The 25,037-nt window shown below is 37.2% G+C and overlaps 2 protein-coding genes and 1 non-coding gene across 3 annotated transcripts; 2 read left to right on the forward strand and 1 right to left on the reverse strand.

Annotated features, from left to right (window-relative positions):
• Positions 1-5,585: 5,585 nt before the first annotated feature.
• LOC145037948 (small nucleolar RNA R71) lies at positions 5,586-5,692 on the reverse strand. Its single transcript, XR_013679057.1, has one exon. It is a non-coding gene; the product is annotated as a small nucleolar RNA R71 (small nucleolar RNA).
• A 984-nt stretch (positions 5,693-6,676) lies between these two features.
• Positions 6,677-7,363, forward strand: LOC145035260 (uncharacterized). Its single transcript, XM_078983833.1, has one exon. It carries the CDS (start codon positions 6,677-6,679, stop codon positions 7,361-7,363), a length of 687 nt encoding a protein of 228 aa, XP_078839959.1.
• Positions 7,364-19,301: 11,938 nt separating this feature from the next.
• On the forward strand, positions 19,302-20,062 carry LOC145034761 (Thioredoxin superfamily protein). Its single transcript, XM_078983265.1, has one exon. It carries the CDS (start codon positions 19,440-19,442, stop codon positions 19,857-19,859), a length of 420 nt encoding a protein of 139 aa, XP_078839391.1. The 5' UTR covers positions 19,302-19,439; the 3' UTR covers positions 19,860-20,062.
• The last annotated feature ends 4,975 nt before the right edge of the window (positions 20,063-25,037 follow it).

Raw genomic sequence — 25,037 nt, forward strand, 5'->3', positions numbered from 1 at the left:
TGAAAGTGACTATACACTCACTTGATTTGATGATAATCGAGCAGCACTTCGTTTCTTAAAATGATCGTTTCTGATAAAATCAGGAGTTTTATTGAGAAACTGGGCTTTACGAGGGTCGGAGCTTCAAAACTGAAAAGATAAAATTTTCCAGGTCTTCGGGCACTTCGGGACGTGTTTCGGGTGTTGGAAATGATATCGGGGCTTCAGGGGAGGTCAAAATAGTCAAAATATTGAAAGAAGGGCCAAAATGACAATTTCTTGAAATTAGTCGGCAAATCTCGCAACCCCCTTATTTATAGAGTGCGAGACCGAAGGCTTGTGGCTAAGGAGGCTCCACGTCGCAGCTGCGAAGCTCGGATCCGGAGGATGAAAAGACTCCACGTAGCGGCTACAAGGCTCGGACCAAAGGCGCGTCGGATGCGAGGGCGAGGCACGTGGCTCACTTCGGATTGGCCACCGATGCGAGGTGTGTCTAGTTCTTTCTGGACCTCGGCTTCGATCGAATCAGAAGAGGACATGAAGCGGACACGCGTTGGTCTTGGACTGGGCCACGACTCGGATACGTCAGCAAAAAGGGAACCACGTAGGCTCGCATGCGAGGGTGATGTGGCCAGCTCTTTTACATGCGAATTTATCGAAAAATGCACCCAAACCTTCTATAATACATAACTTTGTCATACGGACTCCGTTTTTGACGTTCTTTATATGCACGCGTAGGTAAAATTACGCTCTACAACTTTCGTTTAGACTTTATCGGCTAATTTTTAATTTAAATTTAATATTATTATTTTTAATAGACCGGGACAGGAAAATCCGTTAAAAATTCATAACTTCTTCATCCGACGTCCGTTTTCGTCAGTCTTTTTACCGTTGTACTAATATTGACGAGACCTTCGATTCTCGTTTAGCTTGTGTCGGCTAAAAATCACTCGATCTAAAATTCTAGTTTTTAGCTGTCTACTACTAAGCTGAAACTTAAAAAAATCATAACTTCCTCATACGAAGTCAGATTTGGACGTTCTTTTTAACAAAATTCCCGGTTTAATGAATAGTACGGCTTTCGTTTAGATTGCTAAGGCTAAAAAGCACTTTATCGTAAATTCACTTTTTACGCTTCCCGGTGTCGTGCCGGTTCCGTCGTGAAACTTCGACGGGTCATAACTTCTTCGTTATAACTCGGATTTCGGCGTTCTTTATATCTCCGAAATCCTTGTTTCAGCCACTACCTTTCTTAAAAGATATCGACTTTATTTAATATTTTTTTTACGCTTATTTTATCATTAATTAATTAAATCATAATAATTAAGCAAATAAGCACATAATTCACATAATATTCACATAATTCCTCTTTATTATATCAAAATGATTTACAAAGGTTACCTAGACTATTACATCAACAATAATGCTTATCCTGGAAATGTGGGCATTACACCAATCGATACGGTGCCTTAGCGATAGGGTCCGCACCCGACACAAGATCAATCTTGAACTCAACCTGCTTCTCCGGAGGCACTCCGGGTAACTCCTCCAGAAACACGTCAGCAAATTCTCTAACCACCGAGACCTCTGAAACTGAAGTCTGGTCCCTGACCCATGTATCCACCGCATACGCTAAGTAACCGGCACACCCGTGCTGAATATACTGTCAAGCCCTGGCTGCTGAACAAAACCCTTATTCTACTCTAGTGCCCTCACCATATACCACCCGTTCTCCCCCATTTGGGGTTCGAACTACAACCCGTTGCCCTTCACAATCGATCAAGGCGCCAAAATGACTGAGCCAATCCATCCCCACAATCACACATACTTCCCCCATGGGAATAGGAATCAAATATATTGGGAAGGATACCCTGAAAATATCCAACTCACATCCCCGGTAGACCGAAGAAGTAGAAACCCCGTGTTCATTGGCAATAGAAACTCACAACTGACACTCAAGCTCACTTACTGGCACCCCTACTAAAAGTCTGAGATACGAACAACCGACTTTCCCCCGAGTCGAATAAAACCAATGCAAGCAAGGAATTTACTAAAAACATACCTAAAAATAGGTATAAAAGATAAGCATAACACAGATATAGTAACTGAAATAAGAGATAGAAACATACCAACAACCACATCTGGTGTTGGCCTGGCCTCCTCGGCCCTGAGCTAGAACGAACGTCCCTGAGCCTTCGGAGGCTCCGCCTTTACCAGCCTCCCCTCCACAATCCTCAAAGTAGATGGTGTGGAAACCTACGCCGGTTTGGTGGCGAGCTGCGGACAGTTGGTCTTCACATGACCAACCTGATGACAGTGATAATATATCCTCATATCTGCTGGAGGGGCGGACTGGCGACAATCCCTGACATAGTGCCCCTCCTTTCCACATTTGTGGCACCCACCACCTGCTCGACAAACCCCATAATGACACTAGCCGCAATTTCCACAAGCACGACTCTGCTGACCCCCGGTCCTAGAATCAACGGTCTTAGACCGCTTCAGTGCCGCCTGAGACTGTACCGGAACCTGACGTTTCTCCTTCAACTGCAGCTCTAACTCCAACTCATGCCGCCTAGCGGCTTCCTGAAGATCCAGAAGAGTATCACAACGTTACGTGGCAACAAACTGATGGATATCGGTCTTGAGCATGCTCAGATAATGATTCATCTGAGACTGCTAGGAAGCAAACTCAGGGTAAAACATAGCGTTCTCCGTGAACATGCGGGTGATCTCCGTCACCGACTCTCCATCCTGTCTCAAAGTCAAAAACTCATGAGCAAGCCGCTCCCACTCCACACGTGGAACGTAGCGAGCGCGGAACATATCCATGAACCATTCCTAAGTAATAGCAGCTCTCTAGTCATCAATGTACGACCCAGTCATCAGTCTCCACCAGTCCTTGGCCCTAAGCCTTAGCAGGTTCAGGGCGCACCTGACCTTCTGGTCAGTAGGACACGAGCACGTGAAGAAACAGCCCTCCACGTCAGATAAACACCTCATAGCCCTGATTGCATCCTGGGTACCATTAAATGTTGGGGGCTTCATGATATTGAAAAGCCCGTCTGGCTCCTCCTCCACCCCTTGTCGTGGTTACAGCCGATGTGGCTGCAGCAGCGGTCGTCTCTGCTAAGGCTGCACAACGCTCATCAAAGTACTCGACCATAGCGGTCTTAATCAACCCAAACATCTCTGGTAGTTGCCCTCGAAACGCATTTGCAATCTCATCACGTAGGATCTCCTGAATCCTGGCATCCAATTCCTTTGTCCCTCTCTACAACACAGGCTCAGGTGCAACAGGCAAACCCTGACCTCCGTCTCCTGATCTTGATCCTGATCCTGACCCGAATCCAGTCGCAAAACGTCTCGTCACCACCATACTGAAAATATACTAAAGGCGTCAGATAGACAACATAATATCAGGAGACCAATACCCACAAACTTTAGGGGTTGTGACATCCTTGCTACGCGTATGGGTCATGTGTTTTCAGTAGTACGAGTCCATATTACCTTCCACACCTACCCATATTTGTCCCAAGTATCATCACAAACCCTAATAATATACATACTCATAACGAAATCTCCATCCTCAATTCTACAGGAATACTAAACATCTTACTACTGATCTACTAACTCGTCATAACTCAGCCATCCATGAGACTTTCATCAACCCTTTAGCACTAGTGTATGCTAGCTATACATAACGCTAGACCTCATAGACTTTCGAATATCCAACCTGGCCCTAAGATTAAGACCAAATCTAACATTCTCAGGATATAAGATCTTAATTATATACAAACATGATACATACACAAGGAACCACAATAATGATGTCAATCTCATACAACGAAAACCCTAGGCTAGCAGGCATCAAGTAATCAGGCAATTTCTATCATGCGATCCCTGAAGATCCCTAGCTTAGTACTAGCATGTTGTTCTAACATATCATAATATCCAATAACTGTATGGTGTTTTGGGGTCTACTAACTGGCTCCGGCTGATCGTACTCTTCACATCCTCCATCCCTTATTTTGAAAACCATTTTAGAATTTATTCTTGAAAATTTCCTTGATTTGAGACTGGATTCACACGAGTGTTCCTCCAATTCACTCAAACCAAGGCTCTGATACCAACTTGTAACATCCAAAAATTTAAGCCAAAATTTTAACATTTTCATCCATTAAAACCAAATAGTATTATACAAATTGTTTTCAAAATATTACTCATCAGAGTGTCCCAGAAACAAAATCGTAAGGATGAGGAGCAGTACAGTCACGCCTTTGCCTTGCCACGGTCTCCTGATGTACCTGAAACAATAAACTGAAACTATAAGCCCGAGAGCTTAGTGAGTTACCCCCAGAATACTAATACTACACCGATAATACCATATTAATAACAGATAACAACAACACGCATACTTAACTTTCAGCCTGACTGGACCGCCTTGCAAGACCTACAGTCTATCTAGATCTATCCTGAGCCTTCGGTATGACTGGACCATCATGTAGGGCCCACAGTCTATCCGTACCGCTCGTCGGGTGTGTTGGCCTACAGCACAAAGCGGGACTGCCTCAACCCAACCATCAAACAAATAACCATGTGCACATAAATAACATATACTAGCATATATATATATATATATATATATATATATATATATATATATATATATCAAATATAACTATCTCACATATCATCTATCATAGCAATCACTTAGAACCGGAATACCGGCCTAACCAGGTCACTAACATACCGATCCTAACGGATCATAAAGCATAACAACATCCTCTCTATCCGGATACCGATCTAACAGATCATAACCACATACAGTATACTATAATCAGAATAACAACCTAAAGGGCCGACCTTGGTGCCTTAGACACTAGTGATATAGTGAGGATAACTCACCTCGCTAGCAGCTCGGAATAATACTGTCCGCACCTTTAGATATAGCTTTAGCCACCTCGTTTGTACCCATAAGTGGTCCACTCAATAATTACTCAAATTACCAAAAAACCCTTGGAAAGCACAGGACACTCCCTAGTCAAAGTCAAAGTCATTGGTCGATGGTCAACAGTCCATGTTGCCTTATTTGTTGGGTGCAACTTTCCTTCCATTGAGTCCCTACTGATTCAAGAGTTACTCGACTCAACTCGCCGAGTTTCTAATAGACTCGTTGAGTCAATATGTGACCCATTGCTTGGAAACCCAAACTAACTCGCTGAGTCATCTCCCAGACTCGCCGAGTCCACACGAGACCAATACTCGCTCAACTTAAGGACTAAAGGGCCACATACTCGCTGAGTTTCTAATAGACTACCACTTTTGAACTGAAGGGCCACATACTCGCTCAACTTAAGGAGATTCCCTTCTATGGAAAAGACCACGAAGATGCCTACAAGCACTTAGATGAAGTAAATGATGTGGCTGACTACTTCAATGTACCAAATGTGCCTCGCGAGACTCAGCTACTTCGCATGCTCCCAGTTACATTCAAAGTTGCTGCAAAAGACTAGCTCAAGTCACTCCCTCCCGGGTCAGTCACCACATGGGCCAAGATGAAAGAAGAATTTATACATCACTTTTTCCCACCTTCTAAAATAGTCAAGTTAAAGAAGGCCATTGCTAACTTTGAACAACAAGTTGGGGAGTCACTATATGAAGCATGGGAGAGGTAAAAGAGCCTGCTAAGGAATTTCCCACACCATGACCTTAATAGCCAGCAAGAAGTTTCCATCTTCTATGATGGAGTCAATGTCACCACAAGGCAGTTACTTGATTCGCAAGGCCTGCTTACAAGGAAGCCATCCCCGGAAATCAAAGAATTAATTGAAGAATTCTCTAAACATTCTAGAGAATACCACAACCCAAGAAATGAAGTAAGTCGGGGGTAGTGAACTCGGCCAATGATGGCATAGCGGCGATGATGGCTAAGCTTGATAGTTTAGATAGAAGGATGACAAAAATGGATCAAACAATCCATGCTATTCGAGTTGGATGCGAGAACTGTAGAGGGCCTCATCTCACGAAGAATTGTGACTTAGATGAAAATGGAAACAAGAAGGAGCAAGTGTTCTACTCAAGCGACGATCGTTACGATGAGAATTGGCGGAAACCGAAAAAGGTATGGCTCCCTTATGAAGAATACAAAAAGGCGAAGGAGGAGAAATACAAGAAGAAGGGGACGGGTTTTTTTATCAAAAGGAAGAACCGGTTTTGGAAAAGAAGGCCAATTTAGAATAAATGTTCACTAGATTTATAGCCGCGTCCAAGAAAAGACATAATGATCATGATGCTGCAATACAAGAGACCAAAAATATACTAAGGAATCAGCAAGCATCTATTCTCAACATTGAGAAATAGCTAGGACAACTTGCACATCAAGTGAACGAGAGAAGACCGGGTCAACTTCCAAGTAAAACCGAGAATAATCCGAGAATGGAGAATGTGAATGTTGTGACCTTTAGCTATTGAAAAATTTTCACCCCTGCACAGAAGATCTCCAAGGTGCATACAAAAAAGTTAGAAGAGTCGGAACCAGCTAAACTCGACCAGACTCGCTGAGTCCCTCTAATGGACTAGACGAGTCCATGCCCTGATAACAAAATCTATTGTTTCCTTAAGGCCTTACAACCCTCCTCTGCCATTCCCAATCAGAGCCATACCTGCTGAAAAGGTTAAAGCATACATAGCTTTCATGGATTATGTAAGAGCCCTTCAAGTAAACGTTCCATTTGTGGAAATAGTGCTTCAAACACCCAAGTATTTTAACTTGCTGAAAGGTCTCTTTACTGCTAGAAAGGATTTGGCTGAAGTCGCGGAGATAGGAATGATTGAGCTACCTGAAAAGAAGGGCGATCCGGGAAGCATCATAATTCCTTGTCAATTTGGAAATGTACTTGCTATTCAAGCGTTGACCAATTCGGGTGCAAGTATTAACTTAATGCCTTTTTCTTTCTTCAAAAAGTTGAATTTACCGGAGCTGAGACCTGTGAATATGAAGATCCATTTGGAAGATAAAATGATTATTAGTCCAAGAGGTGTTTGTGAAGATCTCCTCATCAAGGTGGATAAATTTATATTCCCCGTTGACTTTGTAGTGCTCGATGTGGAAGAAGACCCCAAAATTCCAATTATTTTGGGGAGATCATTCTTGAATACCGCGGGTGCATTAATAGATGTATGCAAATCAACACTAACATTGAGGGTAGGAGATGAGTCAGCAGTGTTTAAAGCTCTACCAGAAATTAAGCAAGAAGAAGGAAGAAAAGAAGAAGTTTCCTTCATTAACTTGAACTTGCACTCTTGCAAGAGGAAGATCCAAATAAGTTTCTGCTATCTTCTGGAGGAAATGATGATATTGACAAAGACTTGGAGGAAATAGAGATGTTGTTGAAAGGGACCGATTCAGAAAACACAGTGGGATGTGAGGAATACACTCCGACTCTCCGAGTCGCTTTCACGGACTCGACGAGTCCAGTCGAAAATCTCAGCAACCTGGACGAGTTTGATCTGCTTGTTACCAGCTCCCTGTATGTTCTGGACATGAAGATTTTCCCTAATTATACAGAGGATCAAGCAACAGAAGGAGGAAAGGATGGTGATCTTCAACACGTTCATGTAGCATGTCTCGATACAATAATGCAAGAGAATGAAGACAATCCACTTAAGGAAAGAGGCAAGCTTTGGAGAAGAGGGAAATGCAACGGTTATGAAAGATGATGCTGATGACCCATTCATTAAGTCACGTATTGCCAAACCTCGAGCCCGAATTTTCACTAACTATGAAGTAATAAAGTTTAAGGAGAATGGGGTAAAGAAGAAGAAGATGAGGAAAAGGGAAATTCTTGCAGCAGAAGATGGTGCTATAAGGAAAAAGAGAGAAGAATTAAGACGTGCTTACAAGAAGAAGATACATGCGTACAAGACAAAGTATAAACCGCAAAAGATTAGGCGTGCATACCCAATGCAGGAGAATGAACAAACGTAGATAGGAAGGAGTCCAGCTAACGACTCCTTAAAAAGAAGCGCTTTGCGGGAGGCAATCCGTTATTAGAGTTTGCTTTCTTTTATCTTTTTAGTTTTGTTTGATTTTCGTTTTTAGGATTTTATTTTCGTCCTCTAAATCATTAGGCATGACTACTTGAGAGTGCGTATGGACTAAGTGTGGGGTGGAATGAATTATTATGACAAAATGAAATAATTTTGGAATTCGCGACCAGACTCGCCGAGTCGGACCTTGACTCGATGAGGTGGTTTTATTTACAGAAAAAAAAAATTAATTTTACATCTGGTAAAACTAGGGTTTTTAACCCTAATGAGATCATATTTTCCCCTTACTCGACGTGAGCCTCTTTTGTTTTCTCTCTCAAGCATTCATCAAGTTCTATTATAGCTCCCCATTCCCGGTATGTATTTAAATAAGTTTATTCATTTGTGAGGAACTCGACTAGTCCGTTGCCTGGCTCATCGAGTAGAGACAGGATGAGCACGCGTACTTAGCCGGTTACTCGGCGAGTCCACACGCTGGACTCGGTGAGTTTGCCTATTTGGAGGAAACCCTAATTTTAGGGTTTTGCACCTATTTAAACCCTCTTATGCTCCCAAACTCGTCTCTTTCACCTCCAGAGCATCAACTATCAAACCCTAGCCGTTTTCTTAGTGAGTGTGTGTGTTTATTGCTTGTGAAGGCATCTTTGGAGTAAGAAGGAGAAGGAGAAAGTTGGAGAGTTCAAGTAAGAGGAAGTAGATCCAGAATACACACTCTTTTGGCCATCTTTTCTGGTATTAAATTCTACACCTTTCTTATTAATCATATAGATCTATGTTGTCCCTAAATTGTGATTTCTAAGCCCTAAAATCCCAAATCCCTTGTGATTAGGCCTTGTGGTTGGGTTATACCTCAGATTTGAACACTCATGGCATGCTAGAAGTATAAAGTTTTGGTTGTGGTTGTGATTAAAGTCCCCATTGAGCCTAGAACCTCATTAAGAGCTTATTTTGGTCATATGAAGCCTTTAAAGCCATGCATGCACGTAAAGTTAGCAACTTTACGTGAAAAACATGCCCTAGAAGTCTAGATCCATGATTTGTAGCAGCTGCATGGCTCATATCGGACCTGTATGGAAAAAGGGCTGAATGAACTCTGTGAGTCCTCAGGGCGGCTTGGTGAGTTATATAAAGTTAGCCGTCGACTCGACGAGTTGGAAGAACAACTCGGCGAGTCGGATGAGTTTTCCCGAGTGAAGTTGTGTTTGAGTAGGATGGCTTCATTCCTTCGTAGTTACACGTAAAGTTAGCAACTTTACATGTTCAGATGGTTCCAAGATTTCAGATCTACGAGTTAGGAACCATTGAGAGGATTCGAGTGTAGTTGGAGTCTGCACGACCGAACTCGGCGAGTAGTTCCTCAGACTCGGTGAGTCCGGTCAACTGGAGGTTGGCTTTGACCAGGAGGTTGACTTTAACCAGGGGTAAAATAGTCATTTTACCCTCAGTACAGTTATCAGTAATTGATTGAATGTATTTATGGAAATTGTAGTCGGGGAGATACCAGAGCAGCAGCAGACGGGTTCCAGAGAAGTTCATTTAGCAGCCAGTGTACGAGGTGAGTTTCCTTCCAGTAGGAATGGGTCTAAGGCCACAATGTCGACCCGTTTAGCTAGTAGTAGTTTTCGGACTTCGGTCCGATGTAGTTTTCAGTATGTTTGATGCCTTCGCGGCTCAGACAAGATTTATGTGTTATGTGTTCCAGGCTACGGCCCGAAGCAGTATGCAGTTTATGTGTTCATGCTAGTTGATATGTTTATGCCATGCCATGTTATGCTCAGACAGTTTCCGGACTTCGGTCTGATGCAGTTAGTTCCGGACTTCGGTCCGATGCAGGGGACAAGGTCCCAGTCAGTTCTGGACTGCGGTCCGATGCAGTTTTCGGACTTCGGTCCGATGCATAGGGCAAGGCCCTGGTTAGTTTTCGGACTTCGGTCCGATGCAGTTTCTGGACTTCGGTCTAATGTAGTGGGCAAGGCCTAGTATGTGTTTATATATTACTATATGGTATGTGGTAGCTTGGGGGAGCTCACTAAGCTTTGTGCTTACAGTTTCAGCTTTGGTTTCAGGTACTTCCGCAAGTAAAGGGAAGAGCTCAGGTTGATGGCATCGCACATACCACAGCTTCAGTTTGTCCTGGGAGTTGTTTTAGCTTTTCATAGATGTGATTTGATACAGTCTTGATATAGTTTCCTCGTGATACTTTGCTATTGTTTTGAGATATTGGCGTACGAGTTTTATTTTATGATATTAACATGATGTTTTAGTAATTATTAAACAAAAATTTCTGGGTTGTATTTTGGGATGTTACATCTATACTCTTTCTTCAGAATTCTCAAATTCTATCAACAAAGGGATCATGTTTTTTAGAGGACAGAGCTCAAAAGGAAACCAAGGAGATTTTCCATGGTTAAATTTTCCTCCGATTGAATCTGCTTCAACAATGACAAGATGGAAGAAGAGGTTGGTTGATGTCAGAAAGAAGGAGGTTTATGTACCTAATAGGATTGACCAGGATTGGTTAAATAGTGCCCGGTATGAAGAAGAGTTGGCGCCTTACCTTTTGAAGAAATTTACTTACGAAGGGGAGACAATTATTTGTGATGGATGGAGCCGGGATTTCAGAATTCAAGAGTCGGTGTATCGAGAACTTTGCTGGGAATTTTTCTCCACGGTGTCTTTCCGAGGAGGAGATGATTGCTACCACCCCACGAGTTTTAGTTTTTGTCTTGGGGGTGAATTCCATCAATGTTCTGTCATTGAGCTTGCATGGGGATTTACGACCGACCATTGGTTACTACTGATATCTTCTGCGCCTTCTTGGAACAATCTCATAAGGTGTTTCCCGATGGTGTTACAAGTACTGGTTAGTGGAATACAATCGCCAACAAAGTATATATTCCGAAATCGGCTCAAGAAGGGAGCATTAGGTCACCCACACTCCGCCTCATACACTGCCTTATATCCACTACAATCAATCAAAGGAAGGATGACGACAAGGTGTCCAACCTTTGGAGTATCATCACGCCCGACACTTTCTGTAACATTCCATGGTGTTTGGCATCTTACTTTTCGGAGGGTGCGGTCAAGGATCGCAAAACGTCCAAAATAAACGGTGGCATGTTCGTGACCCGGCTAGCCAACTCATATGGTTTGATGACCTGTGGTGCATGGAATTTGATGACAATGATTCCCGCCCCTCTCTTTAATCATATTCTTTTTCAGAGGGCAAGAATTATTGAAGACTTTGGCGGTGGTCATTATGCTATCCCAAGTGATGATCCGGTAATCGGGCCCGAGGCACCGGGAAGGAGGGTTAGATCGAGACGTGAGCGGGAAGTGGAGGAGGAACCGCCGGTGATTCCGGTGGACAATGATGAAGTACCAATGGATTGGTACAATGTCGAGATGAGGAGGCTCCAAGATCAAATGGTGAGGGGTATCAATTTTAGCAATGAATCCCATGTGCGGCTTTTTGACCATTTCCATATTCCACACATTGATGGGGGTAATTTTCCCTACATTCCTTCGTGGGACGAGGTCATTGATGCAAGGCAAAGTGGAGCTGGTGGGAGCGGGGCTACACATGGAAATGATGAGGAAGAGGAGGATTAGTTTTTTATGTTTAACAGAACAAATTTTCATTTTATTTTTGTTTTTATTTTGTTTCGTGTGTTTTGAATTCTTGGTTGAAACTCTAAGTTAGGTGTTTGATGTTTTATTTGCCTTGATGACTTTCAGATTTTGGGTTAGGAATGCTTGCTTAAAGGGTTTAGAGTTTGAGAGAAAGAGAAAAAAAAGTGGAAGAGAGTCAAGAAAGGACGACGTTTAGAACTAAGGTGTCGAGTCCGGTCCTAAAGGAATTGAGTAAATAATTCTAGAAGTTATGGGAAGTTCTTGAAATTTATCAACAACTGGAAAAAGTGCAGAAAGTTGTTTTTTTCACCCAGCGATGACTCTCCGAGTGCAATAAACCTACTCGACGAGTCACCATTTGTACTTATACATTCGAAGCTTTCCGCGACTGTACTCGACAAGTCGTTTATATGACTCGACGAGTCACTTATTTGTAGACCAAGAACACTGTTGATTCGATGCTGGTGGCTACACTACTTGACCATTTATTCTTTGCAATCAATTCCTGGAGGTTTTGTACTATTTTTCCTGCACATTTGAAGCTACCCACATGAGATTTGATGTCCGAGACATGGATACACTATTTCCATGGATAAAGTCAATTGAAGATGTAGTTGAAGAAAAAAGATATCGACCTAGCGACTGCTACCCCAGGGGAGTTTTTTCCAATTCTCTCTACATTTCATGTTTGTTATTTTTCATGCATAACATGTAATGAGGACATTGCATAAATTAAGTGTGGGGTAGGGGGTTGATGTCGTCTTAGTAAATATAGAATCCTAATGTCCTAATTTAGGTTAATTTTTTTAAAAATTTGTGCATACCAAAAGTATGACTTAGGAATTAATTTAGGAAATTTTGGTAAAAAGTAATTAGGATTCCATGTTAGAGCTATGTTGATGATTGCATGAAGACCCAAATGTTTAGTTGAGCCTATATACGTTCTAGTGCATTTGTGGCTTCCTTATTCCAGTGAAATCATGGGATAAAAACACGACCTTGCTTAGCCCGAGGGATGCAATATGTTTAGCATCGTGTACCAGAAATGTATCCATAAAAATTATTATCGTTAGCCAATAAAGGTTGAAGTTGAGCGCCCCTGCTTAAGCATGTAGGGATTTGAGTGAAAAAAGTGAGGTACATGTAAAAAAGAAAAGAGAGAATTACAAGAAAAAATCTGAAGAATCTTTGGAGCAGTTCAAGTGAAGTTCAAAGATCAAAAATTTTGAAGAAATTCAAAAAGTTGAAGATACCAAAAATCAAACAACAAAGTGGTGAATTCAAAGATATCAAAGATCAAATGTCAAAGAAATGAAGAATTCCAAAGAGCTCCAATGTGGTATCATAAATTGTAATTGTCTAGATTATGTATGCTTGGGTTGCTGAACCAAAAATACCTTGAGGGTAGGAGGTTTTCTGCGGATAGATTCGGAGGGATGCATAAAATGAGCATTGTTCGGGATAAGTGGGCGAATGTTTATGAGGATTGTGATCATTTGGAGTATGGGGGGTCCTTAGGAAAAAATTTAGACACAAATGCATGCGTTGTGGTCTTGGCATAATGGTTGGGATCGATTGGAGTTGTCATATGTGATTCTAATGTGTTAAAATTCAGTTTTGCTTAGGGGCAAGCAAAAGTCAAGTGTGGGGTATTTTGATACTTTTCATATTTCGTCTTATATTAAGCATATATTTTTATCATTTATTAGCTAATTTATTTCATATCATGGACAAAAGATACTTAAAAGTGTTTGAATTATGTCTTCAGTCCAAAGGTGAAGCTCGGAAGCAAAAGGAAGCAGGAGAAGCGGTTGGGAGCTCAGGAATTGAACAAAGAAGAAAACCACCAAAAACAACACCTACTCGGCGAGTAGGGTCGACTACTCGGTGAGTCCGGTCGAAGGATCGAGAAGATAAGGAGAAGATAAAGACTCTGTGACTTATCGTGCACGGGAATTAAGTGATGGACTCAGCGAGTCGGACATGGACATGGAGAGTTAGTTCGCATCTATAAAAACGGCTACCCAGATCGACATTCGATATTCTGGAACCCTTGGGGAGAAGTAAGCTGTGAATCAGATCCAGGAGAGATCTGAAGAACGAAGATACAACCTAGAATTTAATCCCGAAGGAGATTTGAGGCAAATCTACATCATTCTACTTAATCTTTTGTTTTCCATTATGGCTAGACAATTAGAATTCGTTTTATTGTTGTTACTTACCTTAATCATGAGCTAAAACTCTTAAACTTCTGTTTGGGGATACAATATTGATACTATGGATTGATTATTTATGGTAGGATTAATTCAATGTTGGTGATTTTGTTAATTTTAGCTTGTTAAAGAACCTTTTGTGTGAATAATAAATAATTTTTTGTTAATAAGTAGATAATTAAATAATATGAACATCTTTTAATTATCAACCTCATATGCTTATGTGACCACTTCATCATATGACTAGGATTAATGAACATGAAACTAGAATTAATTAGAAGAATAGGTAAATTCATGTGTGAGCTTGTGTGATGACCATCAAAGTTGTGAGTTTGAGTAAAAACATGAAACTACAAGTCAAAAACTTGAAGTTGTGAGTTTGAGTAAATAAACCCAATCTTCCATATTTGTCAATGGAAGTCTTAAATTATACCAAAGTTGTGACTTTAAGTAAATAAACCCAATCAAGAACCATAATAAAGTGAAAATATTGAAGGGAAAGTACTTTATTAATGGTCTCATTCCATATCTACAAAAAAATAACTGAAATTCAGACCTTTCAATCTGAAATAATAAACAAAGACAATCAGCAGCAAGTGTAGATTAGAAGAAAAAAATCGACACCAGTTTGCTAGGATTTTTCAGATTTTATCATGTAGTACATTATTGGTGCTTATATGTGGAATTCATAATTCTTTGCATAAATATTGTTGTATATTTACTTTATCAGTTACAAAGAATACGTAGGAATGCTCTACAAAAACTTACATCTTGTTGTTGGATCATTTCAGAACCTACCAATAATAGAAGTGGTAGTTGTATTGCTAGAAAATCTTTCAATCCCTATAGAAATCATACAAGTGTGCTTGCCAATCTGAAGGTCCCAAATATCACCTCTGACAACACCAAATATGATAAGTGTAATTAGTCAAAAATATTTAAAAAAATAATATATAAATAAATAAAAACATTTCAAAAACAAAATCTTACATAATTTATACAATCTACAACTGTTGGTGGAGCGATTACTATATATGATCTCAATTTGTCAACAATTGATGTTATTTATAACCGTAAAAAGCACCATTACAGAAAAATGAACATAAAATCTTTCATGAGTTAACCTCTAAGGACATGGCAAATCCAGACCCAAATAGTTACTTTTCAAAGTCCAATGCTTAGAAATGAAATAAAATGAAAGTAAGATGTTGCAATTGGTAAATTTTAAAAATGAAGTACTTTAAAAAGAACTAAAATGAAAGTAGGATGTCGCATTTGGTAGAACTTCCAAAAATAGAGTTGGAAAAAGATAATACCATGCCTCCTTATTTGAACTGCAATGTGAACAGTCCAACAGTTGTGAATTAGTATTTTTTTTTTAAGTGAGATGTCGATGGAGGAGGTCTCCTGTACACATTACACACAACTGAAAATCATGAGTTTTCCCTTAAGTAAACCCTTAACAAAACCCCAAAATCAAACAACTTAAATGAAAACATGATTCAAAATTTTCCTCTCCTAATTTCAAGCTGATGCTAGGTTCATCATTGAAACATTAACAAAAAGAAAAAGCTTTAGGAACCCTAAAAGGTAAATAATAGTACCTTGGAGATGAGATGCGGTGATGAAGTAGGATGTCGTATTTGGTAGATCTTCCAAAAACAGAGTTGGAAAAAGATAATATATTGCTTCCTTCTTTGAGCTGCAATGTGAACAGTTGTACAACTGTGAATCAGTATTTTTAGTGGCATGTCAATGGAGGAGGTCTCCTATACACATCACACACAACACAAAATCAATGACTTTTCCCCTAAGTAAACCCTTAAAAAAACTCCAAAATGAAACAACTGAAATGAAAAGATGATTCAGAAATTTCCTCTCCTAATTTCAAACTGATGCTAGATTCATGATTGAAACATTAACAAAAATAAGAAATTTTAGGAACCCTAAAAGCTAAAGAAGAGTACCTTGGAGATGAGATATGGTAATGAAGTGTGAAAGAAACGAAAAATAGGGTCAATGCCTTTACCTGTACCGTCTAGGGTTTAAATCCAATAAGAAGTAGACTTGAAGGTTCGATGAAAAACAATCAACAACTCATGATTATCCATCATCATCTTCAACGACAGTGGAATCGTCAATTCTCGCGATTCCAAGGATGGCGTAGTCCGCTTCAGACGAATATTGTGCTTCGTCAGCAAATGGTGAAGGAGTAGACAGAGGCAAAGGGTTACGAAAACCTTAGAAGAGTGAGAACACAAATAATGAAATCGTACGGCTGGATCAATTTTATGGTGGCTGACATTGCTACTAGTTAATAGAAGATCGTTGAATAGTGGTGGGTTCATTTGAAGTTGAGGATGGATGATTCGGTGGGTCCAGTAAAGTTTCAAATGTCATAAAGTGGTAGCGGTGACGTATGATGGAGAAGACAATTTTTTAGAAAGAAACATTGACGGAGATGGTGAGGCTGAAGGAGCAGTAACAGACTGCGAAGGGGATATGGATTGCAGAAAGAACAATAGGATGGGGAAAGAGAATAGAAAAAGGGCATTTGATCGGAGACACGGTGGAAAATTCCAGAAGGCCACTAAGATAAACATGGACGATCAACAACACGTGTACATAGAATAACATTATTTCTATAAAATACCCTCAAACCAAAACTAATCCAAAAATGCAACATCACCTATCATGAGAAGACCATTTGTGCAAGACCCTTACTGTTCCTAAAGGTGCACAACTTTAATATATATATATATATATATATATATATATATATATATATATATATATATATATATATATATAAAAAGTATGTGCATCCTCACAAATAACTATGGCGAGGGTGGCCGTGACGAAGATGGTGGTGGTAAAAAGTGACAAAACAGGTGGTGGTAGTGGTGGCAATGGCGATGGTGGTGATAAAGGTTTTGGTAACAATGACGATGGCAAATGCGGTGGTGGAGGTAGTGACTACGATGGTGGTGGAAGTGGCGCAGGTAGTGGTGGTGGTGGTTTATGGCGGAGGTGGTGGTGGTGGAGGAAGAGATGAGAGGCGGTATATTTATATATGAATATACTTAAATTTATATTCATATAAAAATATTACCTCTTTGTCGTCGCATTAATAAAAAAACGTTTTGCGGTAAAAATAAATGAACAGTTATGAATGGTTCATCCTATCTAAACTTTTTTTTACTAATTGACTTGTTCCTCTCTCTCTCTCTCTCTCTCTATACATATATATATATATATATATATATATATATATATATATATATATATATATATATATATATATATATATATATATATATATATATATATATATATTAAAAATAAGACAAAAGTGCACAAATGGTCCCTGTGGTTTGTCGAAAATTGCCACTTTGGTCCAAAAAAGTTTGGACTAGCACCAGTGGTCCAAAACTTTTATTTTGTTGCGTCTTTGGTCCAATCTGTTTTGATTTTTTTCAAAATGACGGATTTGCCCTTGTTAATATGATTTTCTTTTTTCTTATTTGTTTTTCTGATTTCTTCATGTTTCTTGATCTATCCCATACTAACAAATCGATTACAGATTTAGTTCTAGAAATGTTTTAGATTTATGAGTTTGTTTGTTTTGTAAGTGTGTTTTTTTTTTTTTTGAAGAACTTTTGAATTATGGTGTATTTTGGGTTATGTTGAGAGAGAGAGAGAGAGAGAGAGAGAGAGAGTGTATTTTGGGTTATGTTGAGAGAGAGAGAGAGAGAGAGAGAGAGAGAGAGAGAGAGAGAGAGAGAGAGAGAGAGAGAGAGAGAGAGAGAGAGAGAGAGAGAGAGTTTTATTTTTATTTTCTAGTTTTTTTTAAAAAAATCAGAAATCAGAAAAACAAATAAGAAAAAAGAAAAAATCATATTAATAAGGGCAAATCCGTCATTTTGAAAAAAATCAAAACAGATTGGACCAAAGACGCAACAAAATGAAAGTTTTTGACCACTGGTAGTAATCCAAACTTTTTTGGACCAAAATAGCAATTTTCGATAAACCACAGCTACCATTTGTGCAGTTTTACCTAAAAATAACATATTGTAGTGGATTTTTTGTTGGAAAGAAATAATTTTGAATTTATGAAAATATATGGTAAGTGATGGTGCATCATGAAATTGTGTACTTTATGCTTTACAAGACCCATCGGTCCAAAATCTCCATGACCGGGGGAGAGATAAAGGAAGTGCCACGTGCCAGTGGGGGCGCTATTAACATCTGACGCCATCTTCGACTACTACAAAATAAATTAATACTGTATTTTTTTATCTTTATATTATTATGTTTTTCTTAATTGATAAATCACTTGTCTTCTTATTTTTTTTCTTATTTATATTTGGAGACAAATATTAAAATTAAAAGATTATATTAAAAAAAATTAGTAGTATCTACATGTTATAATCCTATATAAGTAGGAAAATAAACAAAAACAGAATATATTTATCAAAAATATCACTTTAATAAACCTCTTTAAGCTAGAATATTATTGCAAGTAAAAAAAATTATTACTATCGACATAAGAAAAAGATTTTTTTTCTAAAGAAATTAAAAGAAAGGGAACGAATCAGGGATACTTGTGAACACGTCAGCTAGAGAGAGAGTGAGAGAGGGTGCTGTTGGTTTCGCTTTCAGCTGTGGGCGTGACGTAAGCGATGGTATTACTTTTGCTGGCGTTTCCACGTTAGAAGTCAAGATGACGTCATAGACCATTACTGATGGGCCCACCATTACCATGTGATCGGTTTTAACGTCAAATTTTTACCCGGCAAAACTCCGCTATTTCTGACCCTACCTCCTTACCATTAACGGTCCCCACGCGCCCTGCTTTCATCTGCTATCCACGCTCTTTTGTACTCACTATCAACCTATGCTTTAGTACTCAATGACATCATCACACCACATGCCTTTTCGAAATAATTCAACAATTTTTCTGTAAATATCTCATTTAATATATCATGTCCTCTTTTAGTCGAACTAAAAATAAGCAACTCTAAATTATTTTATTTTTAACCAATTTTATATATTTTTTAAACTATTTAAAAGTACAATAAAAATAAAATTTAATGGTCCAATTGAAAATAGATTATATAGCATATAAGATAAAAGAATAACCAGATTTCACAAATTTAGAGTTGAGAAGGAGCTTTTGAAGTTTAAGTATTTGGTAAATCTTGACACCCTATTATCATAAAATAGATTAAATAATACGAGAAGAAAGTATTAAAAATAATTTTAAATTTAAATAAATATTTCGAGAAGGAATGTGGTAAGTGCGTGGATTTCACACGACCCCGGATCAAAGTATGAAAAGCGTAGAGTATACGTAATACGTTTACTTTTATGATGTAATGAATCACCATTCATCAATTCACCACCCCCATCCCCACAATCCTCCATTTATAAATCCTTTCCTTCACCACAACCACACACCAAGCCAACCTACCCACTTGCTGCTCCCGTTGACGCACCACCGCCCTTCTTCTCTCTCTCTCTCTCTGTCTCTTTCTCTCCCTATCAAACTTAACCGGAGAGATGCAAGGCGTCCATGGCTACCGGCTAGGCCGATCCGACGGTGGAGTCCGCCTCGAATTAACTCCCACCACCTCTTCTCCTCTCGCGATCGATATATCCGAATCCACCGAAATGAGGATCCAACGCCTCATAACAGAGAATCCAGTCATCATATTCAGCCGCTCAGCCTGCTGCATGTGCCACGTCATGAAACGCCTCTTCTCTTCTCTCGGTGTATACCCTACAGTCATCGAATTGGAGGAGGATGAGATCGACGCACTCTCCGCTTCACAGCAGGATGGCGGAGGTGGCGGTGAGACCGTAGCTCCGGCGGTGTTCATCGGGGGGACGCGTGTTGGAGGATTAGAAAGTCTTGTCGGACTCCACTTGAGCGGTCATCTTGTTCCGAAGCTCGAAGAAGTTGGTGCTCTGGCGTTGTAGCTAGGCGTAGCAACCCCAAACAAAAACAAAGGGGGTATTATGGTAATTTTATAAATATATTTTGTGTTATTTTAATTTCTATGCAATTCTTTTTTATTTTTAATTTTTATGGACATGCTAGCTACATGCACCATATTTATTTCCTAATTGTAAAAATGCAAGATTAAGTTGGATTATCAATGGCACAATTATGTAAGCAGAAAGTACAAGTGTTGTGAACCGTTAGTTCTTATTTTTGTCTTCAAGCAGCGCTAAATCCCAACCGTACACTTTGCATGTTATGTATATTGGTTCCTTCATCTTCACTTGTATTCTATACTTTTATTACTCGTGCTTTACACATTTTAATGTACGTATAAAAAATGTAACTTTATTTTGTAGTTAGAATCATATTATTTTCTTAAATACGGTAATTTTTATTTTAATCTGTAAAAATTTCCTTCGATTTTTGTCTTTACATGCATTTTTAATAGTTAGAATCAGGCAACAAAAATATATTATATTTTGTATCAGATCGAGATTATTAGTATAATAGTATTAATTATTGGATTAATGTGCTGTTTCTTTTAAATCTAATGTAATTAAGGGGGAAATACACTTGATTCAGAAAAGTATATGCGAATTTGTAATCAAGTGCAAACTTTCTGATTTGTAAAATCGTCGTAGTTGTCTTAACTCTTAAGGAATGTAACAAAATCAATGATATTATTAAATAACATGAATTAATGTATTGGTAAGTAGTATGAGATATTTTTATTTGACTAATCATTTTGAAATATCTCCACTTGTATCAAATATTTCAATAAACTTATATTGTTTGTCATTTCGAATTTATTTTCTCATGCTAATATTTACTTTTGTTTAGCTATTGTTCCAAAGTAAAATATCATCTGATATTGTTCGGATTTTTCGCAATTAAAGAAACATCTATCTATTCAAAAAATTTGCTCGCGTAGACATTATTTTTTCAAACACATTTTCTTCAAATAAAAATAATGGGCAAAAAAACAGAGCCGTGGGTATATACACTAATAATATTCATACATTTTGGAAATTCAATATTCTTTTACCTTTTGTTTCTAATTTTCTAAATATGATGTTAAATGTATAAATTTAATATTTCATTCAAATTTAAATCAAATTAAATGATACTTGTTCTCATCTAAAATAGTTTCTAATTTTCTTCCTACCTATTTAAGATGATGACAAATGTATAAATTTAACATTTCATTCAAATTTAAATCAAATTAAATGATACTTGTTCTCATCTAAAATAGATATGAGGATATTAGACACAGATAATTAATTTCTATATTTTAACACTTAAAATGACTTTTAAGAATTCACAAAATTACAAAGTCAATATATCTATTATACACTTTTTTAGTAAATAAAAAGTAACATCGTTATTTTTATTTGAATGGTGAAATATAATTTACTTTTAAATATTGTGAAATATAATTTACTTATAATTTACTTATAAAATATAATTTACTTTTAAATACACATGTTCTATACAACATAAAAAATCTCTAAATGACTCAAACTAAAAAGTGCTAGTATTTTCTTAAAAAAATAAATTGTTGTTTTATTATATTATAATTTATTTGAAATTTTGAAATGCACTTGAATATCTGAGTGATTGTGTTTTTAGTACTTCTAAATACACATGTTTTATACCCACTTAAACCATAAAAAAAATCTCTAAATGACTCAAACTAAAAGTGATAGTATTTTCTCAAAAAAAAAAGTGATTGTGTTTTTAGTAAAATATAATCTACTTATAAATTATTTCTAAATACACATGTTTTATATAGACTTAAACCATAAAAAAATCTCTAAATGACTCAAACAAAAAGTGATTGTATTTTCTCAAAAAAAAAAATGTTGTTTTATTATATTTATAATTTAGTAGAAAATGTGAAACGCATTTGAATATTGTGTTTTTAGTAAAATATAATCTATTTATAAATTACTTCTAAATACATATGTTTTATATGAGTCTTAAACCATACAAATATCTCTAAATGACTCAAAATAAAAGTGCTAGCATTTTCTCAAAAAAATAAAAAATAAAATGTTTTATTATATTATAATTTAGTTGAAAATTTGAAACGCTTTTAAATATCCAAGTGATTGTGTTTTTAGTAATTGATTATCTATGTCCCATACAATAAGATCCATTACACTCTGTATAACCGAAAGCCAACCATATTAAGCCTCGACTTGATGATGTATGTTTCATACGACAATATCTAGTAAAGTGTATTTGGTCAAATCCAACCACATGATATTAGAAGAACTTGATGTTGTTCGGTCCATTAGCAATACCTAATCAAGATAACTGAATTGGCCCTGGTGTCAGTCATGTCCAAGCAAAGCACGCATGGCCTTTGGTTGAAAAATCCAATGGCGCCTTATCTCTATTTTTTAGCTAGCCTTGTTAACAAAATCATGTCGTTGTCGAAATGCACAAACTGACTAACCAGGACAATACTAACACTGACCAAGAATGGACAAGACTAATTATACATGATAATAGTGGCCAAGTTAGATAAAGTTGGTCAAGGTGGTGGCTACCTCTTTTATCCTCGTCCCAAAAGATGAATATAAAACACTTTGTCCCCTTTGTCTCCCTCTCACACATACGCATACCTTTACACCAAAATTGTTCACACCAACAGGAAGTAACTGTATCATATATTATTATCGATTTAACTTGATCGTAGGAGGCCACTCCTAGAACACAAGTCATTGGGAGGTACTAACAATCTGCATTCTGTGGTTGTGACTATGATTAAAGACGTAAATGAGCCATGAACACTCACAATCCAAATCTGCAATCTTGATCTATCTCCAAGACCTGATGACCAAATTATGTGTCATCATTAATAAACAAAAGTAGACACAATCCTTTAAATAATATATCTAAAGCATAAACTTATAAAAATTACATGTTTGAGAAAAAAAATTAAAAAATATATCTAAAAAGGGTCCTATTTTGATTCTAAGTATGTTTCAAAACTACGTTTTCTACGACTTCAGTTATAAAATAAGTTAATAATAATATTTCAGACATAATTAAATAATTAAATGAAATAGAAGAGTTTCCAAATAGCATGGTTTTAGATTTGATTATATAATGTTTTAAATGAGTAATTAAATTTTTTTATTTTATTGAATAAATAATTGATAAATTTTGTACTTTTTACATGTAATTTGTCATTACTATTAATAATAATGAGCCTCAATTATATTCCACAAGGCCCCTTGAGCTTTCGTCCGTCGGCAGGAGACAGGTACACAATTAAACTCCATTTAAAGGTTACATATAATGAAAACGATATATCCATGTCCATATTTTATACATTAAAATCCACAAATAAGTACAAATCCACGGAATTGATGTTTTCTAAATAATTTTATTATTATATACAACGTCCGTATAGACTTAATTATCAAATATGTTTAGTGGTTGTTTGGGAAAGTTTAAAAAAAAAAAACTTATTATTTTTTTAGTTTTTTAAAAAGCTAATAAGCTAAAAAGTATTTGTCTATTTAAAAAACACTTTTTAAAATAGCTTTTTAGATGAGAAAAAATGAAGTTTTCAAAAAGCTGGAAAATCCTACTTTTTAACCATTTTACTCTTAAAAAAATATTTTTTCGCATCCAAACATTTTTTAAAACAAGCTTTTCCTAAAAGCTATAAGCTAATAAGCACTTTTTTTTAAAATCACTTTTGATATAGAAAAGCTAACCCAAACATACCCTTAATGTCGATTAATTATTCTAATTTTTTTTAGAACAAATAAAAGTATATAATTTACTTTTATTTGTTCTAGAAAATATACAATAGTTAATCAACATGTTTACAAATTTAATAACTAGATATTAGTTGTACGTGATATCTGTGTAAAATCTTACAGCAAAACGTAACAAATATGATTAAAATATAAATTAAAAATAAAAACTTATTTTAGATAAATAACCTAAATAAAAGCCATAGTAATCAAACAAGTGAAATTGTGCATGTTTAGAACACCCAAATTTGACTTCTTAAGAGGAAATTATAATTTTTCGAAGTTTCAACGCAACACTATACGATTTAGAAACCAAAACTGAAATCGGTCAATTATAGGAAAAACAATTTAAACGAGGGTTGAAGATCTTGTCAATATAAAAGACAGTCGAGAACGAATATCGTATAAGAAAATTCTGATTTTTTACGGACTTTAGCAGTCTAAGCGTATCAAATATATAGCTTTAAAAACAAAGTGAGAATTAGCAGACAGATCAGAAGCTCCCGTTGATAGCTACATATGGATATAAAAAAACGTCAAAAACAGAGCATATATAAAGAAGATACAGATTTTTTAAGATTTATAAAAATTTTGCGCAGACGTGCGCACCGACAAGGTGCGTAACACGCTTTTAACCGACCACAAGAACGTAACACGTGTCACCACTCAAAAGGAGCCACATCACCCTTCCGACCACTTATGCGATATGCCCAAATAGGTTGAGCGGCGCACTTTCACTTTTTGGGCATATATAATCTCCAATTTCTAACATCATTTCTTACCCAATTCCTTCAGATCCTCTCTAAAATTCCTCTCGTATCTCTAGTCTTTTACTCCCTTTACTCCCTAGTTCCCGTTTACTTTAGCGAGGCCTTGCGGTGTCAGGCGGCCGACGATCAAAAGCTCTCGGGTCAAAGTTCTGACCGCATAATTCCCAGTTTTCATCAAAATACTCTGTAAGTTGAGATACACTTACTCTGCTTTAAGTGTAACTTATATTTATAGTCATAGTCGTTATTATGAACCTATAATTAAGATTTATCAGTGATTCCAAATTCATTATACTGATTGATCTACTTACAAGAGTGATGTCTATGTTGGATTTAATGAGGTGTTTAAAGTGTGATTTCCAAGCAGTATACTATGTATACCAAACAGACCCTACCTACAATATGATCCTAACTAGGTATTCCTTACTTGATAGATCTTGATGTACAATAGGATTATTGAGGAATATAAACTATCATGATATAGTCATCAGGATTATGAAACTAGAATAAGACTTAGTGTTTTGTACGTTTAGGCCTTTGAGAAGTGTTAAGGTGAAGCGTTGCCCTAACCTCGAGTCACCTGCTTTTGTTAGGTGAGTGTGTAGTT

The sequence above is a fragment of the Lactuca saligna genome, chromosome 3 (genome assembly GCF_052625555.1).
Source record: "Lactuca saligna cultivar CGN05327 chromosome 3, ASM5262555v1, whole genome shotgun sequence".
NCBI lineage: Eukaryota > Viridiplantae > Streptophyta > Magnoliopsida > Asterales > Asteraceae > Lactuca > Lactuca saligna.